Source organism: Condylura cristata, unplaced genomic scaffold (genome assembly GCF_000260355.1).
Source record: "Condylura cristata isolate star-nosed mole 26May11 unplaced genomic scaffold, ConCri1.0 scaffold00019, whole genome shotgun sequence".
Classification (NCBI taxonomy): Eukaryota; Metazoa; Chordata; class Mammalia; order Eulipotyphla; family Talpidae; genus Condylura; species Condylura cristata.
Window position 1 is genome coordinate 15,432,535 of NW_004567120.1, and position 8,898 is coordinate 15,441,432.

Consider the following 8,898-nt stretch of genomic DNA (forward strand, 5'->3'; position numbering starts at 1 on the left):
ACTTTAGCCCGGCAAAATACACCTCTTCGGTGGCGGGACCCGCTTTGAAAGCACCCCCCCGCCCATTCTCACCCCAGTGTTTTGTGGGAAGTGTAGTCCCGCCCTCCAGTTGCTGGCATACAGAGAAGCGGGTGGGAAACTACAACTCCCAGGAGGTGAAGAGCAGGACTATTTCCCAGGCGGGCGGTAGCGCGGTGGGAGGGAATTGGCAATCTTTCTGCCTACGTGGGAGAGAAGGGAGGGTTGGGGGAAGTGTGTTGAACCTGAACCAGAGCCGCTGCCGCCTGAAGATTTGGTGGGAGGAGAAGTGGAGAAGAAGAGACGCGTGGAGGGGGAGGTGAGGAGGGCATCTGGGTCGCTGCAGCGGCCAGCACAAAGTTCTTCGCGATGTGGCTGAAGCCTGAGGAAGTGCTCCTGAAAAATGCGCTGAAGCTGTGGCTGATGGAAAGGTCCAACGACTACTTCGTGCTGCAGAGGCGTCGGGGCTACCAGGAGGAAGGCGGAGGGGGGCTCACAGGTAAGCGCCGTCCGCCCCCACCCCCCGCGGCGCCGCGTTTCCCAGGCTCGGCGGCGCGAACAGTTACTCGTCGCCGCCCGCCGGCGATCCTCGCTCCGGGGCGGAGGGGCTGGGATTCGGCTCCCGCCACCACCTTTGCTTGGCCCTGGGCGAGAGCTGAGAATACCTTTCCGGAGCTGCAGTGCTCCTTGGGTGGGACTGGGCGAGAGGAGGGGCTCCTTTTCGAGCTTCGGAAGAATCCCAGGCCACCTACCAGCCCAGTTGCCTCCCTAGGGGGAGGGGGCCGATGACGAGGGCGCGACCTCCACGACGGGTCGCTTTTTGGTTGGCGACCTGGGTCAGTTTGCACTTGTGGACTTAACTTTTTTTACGAACCCCCTTGTGGGTGGTCACCCCCTCTGGGGAGGGAGAAAGTGTGCGTGTGCGCGCGTGTGCGCGTGTTTTGGAGGGGGTAGGTGAAGAGAAAGGGAGGAGCCCGGATCACATCCTGAGGGATAGACCTTGAAGGGGTTATTCGGAAGCGGGGGACGGGGGTGGGGGGAAGAGGGTTGAGCTTTGCTGCCCTCCCCCCACTTAGCGTCGTTGACGGCGTCTCCAAGTTTTCAATCCGTGCGGTTCAGTCGCCGAGGCTATTTCGACGTTTGTAAATTCTTTGCCCCCTCGAGGTTTGGCGTTGCCCTTAGGATTCTCTGCAAGCCAGTTAAACGGAAGTTTAACGTTGCCCACCTCATCCGTCGGATCTTCATTTCTTTCATTTCCAAATCCAGGACTGTGCCTTGATTGTTGAAAGCCTCCAGAGTATTTTCTTTTGAGAGCCCTCGCCTTGGACAGGAGCATCCAAACTTTTGGACCTTTGGGGAGACGAGCTCCTTTCCATGACATATTCTAGTTGGATGTTGGGGCCTTTGAAGTGGTGGTCTGGGCTTCAATTAGGCGGTGATATAACAAGGAGGAGGAAGAAATCCCAAAACCTGCATTTTGGTTCCATTCTCATCTTTATTTGTTTAGTGGCATTCGAAAATTATTCCATTTGTTCAACCATAAGCGCCTACTCTGTGCCACCTGGAATGCTAGGGTAAAAAAAAAACGATTAAAATTGTGCATCCTGTTTTTGAGGGGTTCGCAATCTGGATGGTGGCGAGAGGTTTGGGTTGGGGGAAGCAGCCAGTCAACCAGGAAAATTATAGCTATAATTATTAACCGGTCAGCCAAGCAAATTATAATTCAAACCAAGCAACGGAGGGTTTCAGCAAAGATTCCTGGAGGAGATGACATTGCTTTTCCTCTTCTGTAAAATGGTGTCTGTCTCACAGTTTGGAGGTTAAAATGAAAGATAACAGGTGCTAAATGAAAGCATGTTATGATGATAATGTGTGCTGTTATTTCTGTTTTCAAGCCACCCAGGATGGAGAGATTCCTGAGGTGCTATGGTACTTCTTTACCTTTTTTTTTTTTAAAGATTTTATATATTTATTCATTCATTCGTAGGCCATAGGTATTGAGAGAAGAACAGGTAGATCTACTGAAATACAGGAGAGGTCTGCCCGCGCCATGTGAGTCACCTCCCTGGTTGGAGATCAAATTCTTGCTGCAATGGCTGCTCATAGTTTCATAGTGCTGCGCTTTAACCCGTTGCGCCACCAGGGAGGACACAGTACCCTTTTTCTTAAAAAATCTTGCAAGACTGGGCCCACCCTGGTGGCGCAACGGGTTAAAGGGCAGCACTATGAAGCCTTCAGCAGCCACTGCAGCAAGAGTTCCATCAGCCAGGGAGGGGGGACCCACATGGTGCTGCAGACCTCTCCTGACCCGCCTGCTGTGCCTTCAACAGTGTACTTTGTCAATCTGCCTGTTCAGCTCTCCCTGGTGAATCCTCTCACCAGCCCTGCACCTCTGGCCTGTACCCCACTTATGTATGCATAAATAAATAAAATCTTTGAAAACAAAATCTTGCAAGACCTACCAGCTTCTAAAAAAGCCCTCTTGAAAACAAGGCAACAGAAATTGCCGCCTTAAACTTGACGTTTGTCATTTTCTGATTTTTACAAATTTGGCGAATGTTATTTTGCAGAGGAATCTATTTAATAGATGCAAATATTTTTCAGTTTAAAATTTAAGAATCAATGTTCATATATTTCCTCGGTGTATACAATTTACTCATGTGAGTGAGCTGAGAACAGTCAGAGTAGATGTAAAATAGCTCTTATTGGCCTGTATTACAGCATAATATTTTGGTCCTACAAATTTTACTTGACCAAGATTTTTTTTTCCGATTTTAAAAGAATTTTAAAAATAATATAAGTTTATTTTTACATCATTTTGTGCCTTTTTCCATCTCAGTTGTAATCCCTGTGGGCTTCCCATCACCAAATCACCCGTGTGCCATCACCGTAGTCCAGTGCACTTCCCTCCCACAGCTGTTTTTGATCCCATTCCCCACCCCACCCCCATAAAATGTCTGGTATATAGTTGTTCATTATTACTATTATTTTCTCCCTGGTCCTTTATACTCCTGCTATGAGTGAAATCATTTGATATTTTTCCTTTTCTTTCTGGCTTATTTTTCTAAGCATGATCCCTTCCAGCTCCATCCATGTTGCTGCAAAAGACATGTGTTTATTTTTTGTTGGTTGCTGAGTAATATTCTATTGTGTATATGTGTACCACATCTAGTCATCTACTTTTTTGACCAAAATTTTTGCCAGTAAATTTATCAAAGATGTGTATTTCAGTTTGTACATGTTTCTGAAAAATAGTAGTAACTAAAATTCTTTAGAACCATATCACTTTAATGTAGTATTAAATATTTTTTTTCCTTGCTGCAAATTTTCTTCTGTTTTTTCATTTGACTTGCTTTATCAAAGCATGGACCGTTGTCCCAGTTTCTTATCTGTCACGCATACTCCCATTTACTCTTCTCCATATATCTAGAAGATTAGTCTGAAAATACATACCAAGATTCCTACCACACAGGTGTGTTGTGAATAGCTGTAGCCCCATGTTTTTTCCTCAGTTTGTATCTCTGCATGATTGTCTTACCTGTGATACTGTCCATGTACTTGAAATTACCACACTATATTCTGTGTAAATGAAACAAAATGGGACCAACCCTATCACTTGATTTCTTTCTTAGAATTGTGTTGCCAAGAGCTTTGCTGAGCTTTACCACAGATCCACATTTGGACTAGTTCTCATAGGAATTTGTGTGCCCACATAAACTGGCTTTTGTCCATTTTGTTTGCTAAAACTAATGCAAATGCTACCTCTTCAAAGATTCCGTTATAGGTTTTGTTTAATGAAAAAGAGTTAATGACTATCTAGGAATGGTAGTAGTTGTACTTACTTTAAAATTTCATTTCTTTGCCATGTGAAAGTTGGAAATAGCCACTAGCAATGTAATGACTTTAGCTGTGGATTTGCTGTGGACTTGAAGTTAGTTTTTTCCTAATCATGGAACTGGAGCAACAGAGAAACTAGTATGGTTATAGCAGGACTTGGGTTTGGGAGTTAGAATTCTCAGTCCTTCTCTAAATTTCTAAACACCTGTAGTGGATAGCTGGTGGATGACTTACATTTGCTTAACTTTGTTAGTTAATTTTCCTGGTTCACAGTAGGGTGGACTATCTTGTGGAGATTTCTGTTTTTTTTTTTTTTAATAACAGTTTATTTTTACATAATTTTGTACATTTGGAGATTTCTGTTTTTACATAAGACTTTTAGAGATAAAGTGGTTGCCCTTCTTTTGGAGAAGTAATTGACTTTTCTGGATTTCTGCAGTTATCTTATAGTTTCCTTATTTCTCCCAGCTGATAAAATTAATGAATTTTCTGTGGCACCTAAATTTAGCACCTGGTTTTATGTAATTAAAATAATTTATGTATGTTTGGCTTATTAAGCATAAGTCAATTTCCTCAGCTTGGCAGATGAGCGCTAGTACATGAGTGGAATTATGGCCCTACATTCTATGAAGTGCTCTAGAATGTGGGATTTAGGAAGATCTGTCAACAAGGAAGCTTTAATTTACATAGTTTGTTGAGTACTTTACTCTTGAATTTTCCATATGTGAACAATGTAAGCATGCTCTTGAGTGTTGGATGTATAGTCTCCCTAACTAGGTCTTGTTTTGGTGTTGTAAACAAGATTAAGAAATTAAACTTATGAAAATGAAAGAGCTGGAGACATTCTGTTTCTTTATCTCCCTTCTTTCATTTTGGCAGTATTACTTTGAAATAAAATCACCCTAAAAACTAGAACATGATAATGTTTTAAATAAACTTTCCAACTCAAGATGTTTTATGATATTTATATAAATGTCACAAATCACTGTGTAGATGACTCTTAATTAAACAAATTTGTCAAAATTAAACACGTACATGATAAACAATAAGGTTGCCTTTAAAAAACTTTGTAATGACCAACCCTTAAAAATATAAAACTTTTGGGCCCTCCCTGGTAGCACAGCAGGTTAAAGCATAGCACTAAGAAGCTAAAGACACTCCAGCATGAACTCCATCCCTTGCCCGGAGGTGATCCACATGGCACAGCAGACTTCTGACCCGTCCTTTCCCATCAGCAGTGTACTTTGTGGATCTACTTTTTCTGTTCCTCACACTGTCTGGTGAATCCTGTCATCACCTGTGCACCTCTGGCCTGTACCCCAGTTTTGTATACATAAATAAATTTTTAAAAATATATAAAACTTTCTATAATACTTTACCACCACCCCAAGCTCAAGAAGTCCAACTTTGAAAATGTTCACATTAAATATTCCTTAATAAAATATCCCTGCATTTCATGCTTACCCAAGAAACTATCTGATAAAAAATCCTGGCCTCCCAGGTATCTTATGACTGGAACCTGGGGTACCCAAATGGTGGCCATGACTTCATTTTGGGTAGGAACTCAACCCCTCCCCCAAAAAATATATGAACTGTAAATTAAGAAGTATCATTTTAGCTTATTAAAGAGAAAATCCCATAGGGCAGCCCTTAGAAAGAGCACCTTATACTGCATTCCTCTTCCTCCCTGGAACATTTTGATCCATGTGAATTGTTCTATGGGTCAAATGAATTTTGACACATGTGAATAGCTATATAAACTTAATCATTTATCTATTAGTGGAGTAAGCTGTTAAGTGACAATTTCTGTACCTGAAGACCAAAGGGACACTTTTCCCTAGTAATTACAGCTACCATTTTCCCTAGTAAACACTTTTTCCATGTCACATATAAAAGTTTATTTGAAGTAGTAACAGTAAATATGTCCAGTATGTAGTGTTAACTGCTGCTAAGGCAAACCACTTGATAGTTGACCCTGTAAGACTTTTGGTATGATAGTGATTATGCATTTATAGTTTATAATCAGGATAATGTACAAGAATTAGAATAAAAGATTACAGCAACATATCTTTTTGTTATATGATTATCTAAAACCTGGATGTTATTAAAAAAAAACAAACCTGGATGCTTTTATAAACATTGTTGTCTTGCTGAGTGATATCGATAAGTCCATATAGCTATATTACCTTTGTAGTAATTTTCAAAGCCTAATACTTAAAGAAGAAATAACAGTTCAGCCCTACCTTTGGTAGACAGTTGTGGAAGGAATATGGATCTAAGGTAAGCTGGAAATTGATAATAAAAATAAAAAACATCATTATGTTTACCACATTGCAGTGTAACTTATTATATAGATTTTATATTGCCTTTGTGTTGGAATATTGATTTTTGCTGCTGCTATATAAGCACAAAATATGAGTAAATCCTAAATCAGTTATAAGATACATTCATGCAGCAGGTATTTTATCAAGTATCTTCTAACAATCGAGTACTGTTTTAGGTGCTGAAGATAACCTCAGTGAACATAACAAAACTCCAATTCTCATGGGGCTATTATTGTAGTTGAGCAATATAAATACGCAGTATATTATATGGCTGGTGTTGGTAATAAAAAGGAAAATGAAATAAGTTGTAGTAATAGGGGAAGAGGTTGATATTTTTGATAAATTTGGTCTGTTCTCTTTAATATGGCATATTAACCAGAAGGACTAGATTTTATGTGATGTAAATATTTGGGGTAAGAAGGAATATAGATGATTCTAGAAATTTTACTATGAAGGAAAGCAGAGAAGGGGTTGGTAGCTGACCACTGTCCTGGGTGTTGGGAATACAGTGGTCAGTAAAACAGAAATAGTTCCTACCCCTACAGAGTTTATAATCTGGTGATATAGACAGATAAGTTAGCGAACATATAGTTATTGGGGCAGTCAATAATAATAACAGCCTAGCTTTGTGGCTTATAAATCTTCATGAATGAGGGATATTTAAAATTCCCAAAACCATTTTCTAAGATCAGCTTGGGTGTTATATGCTTATCAGATATCTTGTTAAATGGTACAGCGATGTCCTGAAATCTCATTAACAACAATAAATGGCATACTGGTGGCAGAATCCAAGTATGACATTCATGGAACATCTTGCCAAAGCCACTTTGGATTGTTAATCATTAAATCAGCTATCTCAGAGCACTAGTATTATGTGCTTTGGTAGAGAGAAGTGACTAGGACATTTTAAGGAGGTAGGAATAATGTGAGAATGCAGAATCAAAGGATGGCAGTTGATGTGGACACGGCAAGTGTTCATTTATTTGTGGTTGAAAATATATTGGAGAGCAATGTCCTCTTCTTTAGGAGAGGAAAGCCTGAGCTAAAGAATTAAAGGGACCTGTTGTTGATTTTTTTTAATTTTTTAAAGATTTATTTATTCATTCATACAGAACTCGGGTACAGGCCAGAGATGCGAAGGGTAAGAGGATTCACCAGAGACAGAGCAGGGAGCAGACAGGCAGATGGACGAAGTACACTGCTGAGGGGAGCAGCGGGCTGGTCTGGAGAGGTCTGCCTCACCTTGTGGTAACCTCCGGGGTAGGCGGGATTGAACTCATGCGGAAGTGGCTTTAGCTTCTCATTGCTGTGCTTTAACAGCCGAGCCACCAGGGAGGGCCTTAAAGATTTATTTATTTATTTATTTATACATGCATGCAGAACTGGGATACAGGCCAGATGTTTGTGGGGGTGAGAAGATTCACCAGAGACAGAGTGGGGATCAGAACAGGCAGATTATTGAAATACACTGCTGAGGGGAGCAGTGGGAGGGTTAGGAGAAGTCTGCCATGCCCTGTGGGTCACCTCTCTGGCCGGGCATCAACTCCTGCTGATAGCTTCATAGCGTTATAACCCACTGCATCTTTTAATTCCAGTATAGTCAAGTGTCATTGAGCAATGTTTCAGTCAACAAGGGGTAGGATATAAGATGGTGGTCTTAGGCTGTACCATGAGCCTCCGTGTGTAGCAGGCCATCTGCTCTATTTAAGTTTAACTGCACTTTGTCATTTGCACAGCAATAAAATCACCTAAGGACATATTTCTCAGAACTGCTCCAATTGTTAATACAAGAGTGTATAAAGAAAGTGCAGCTTTATCATTATGAGTTGTTCTCTTTTTTAAAAAAAAAACTACTATAATGTCTAGATTTAGTTCACCTAAATAATTTTTTAAAGTACTATCTTGTATACAAGTTTATTCATTTGCTATCATGCTTGTTGCTTTGCACTGAGAAGTCAGTTCTATTTTCTTTAACTCTTTGAGGGTTACTCTGTATATTGAAGGAGAAAGTGTAAGAGGGTGCTACAAAGATGGTAATGATTCTCATATTCCTCTGCTTTAATTTTTAGAAATGTACCTAGGTTTGAGTGATAATTCATGTCTCATTTGTAACCCCAATTACTTAAAAATCTCCTTCAAGATCTAAATCCTTTAGTGAGCAAAGCTTTTAGTTTATGGAAGTAAACAAGTGGGTACTATATACAGCCAGTTTTCCAGAAAATGTCTTTAAAAGAATACACGAAGAGAGAAAAGTGAACAAGGAAGAATTATTTTTATTAACTGTTTTCCAAAGCTCTTAGTGTAAAGTTGGCAGCTTTCAAAATGCCAACTGTGGCTATTGGATTTTTCTAAAATAAGCATTCACAGTCCTGTTTTAAGGACTTAGACCTGGTAGCAATTGAATCAAGAAAACCAACAGCCTCTACTGAGAACACTTATTTTCTTTCTTTCTTGTTTTTAATAAATGATAGTATGGGCAGATTCTTCTGTCACCTTTATTTTTTAAAAGATTTTATCTTTTGGCCCTCCCTGGTAGCTCAGCGGGTTAGAGCACAGCACAAAGAAGCTTAAGCCACTTCCGCATGAGTTCGATCCCCGCCTGCCCGGGAGGAGATCCACATGGTGGGCAGACCTCTCCTGACCCGCCCGCTGCTCCCCTCAGCAGTGTACTTCGTCCCTCTGCCTGTTCTGCTCCCCACTCTGTCTCTGGTGAATCTTC

General features: G+C 40.9%; 1 protein-coding gene across 1 annotated transcript in view; it reads left to right on the forward strand.

The window, feature by feature from the left end:
• The first annotated feature begins 223 nt into the window (after positions 1-223).
• Positions 224-8,898, forward strand: part of TBC1D8B (TBC1 domain family, member 8B (with GRAM domain)) — a 56,466-nt gene continuing 47,791 nt past the window's right edge. The window contains exon 1 of the mRNA XM_004685676.2: positions 224-517. Within this exon, the coding sequence (XP_004685733.1) occupies positions 388-517 (130 nt within the window). The 5' untranslated portion in view covers positions 224-387. The remainder of the gene's footprint in view (positions 518-8,898) is intronic.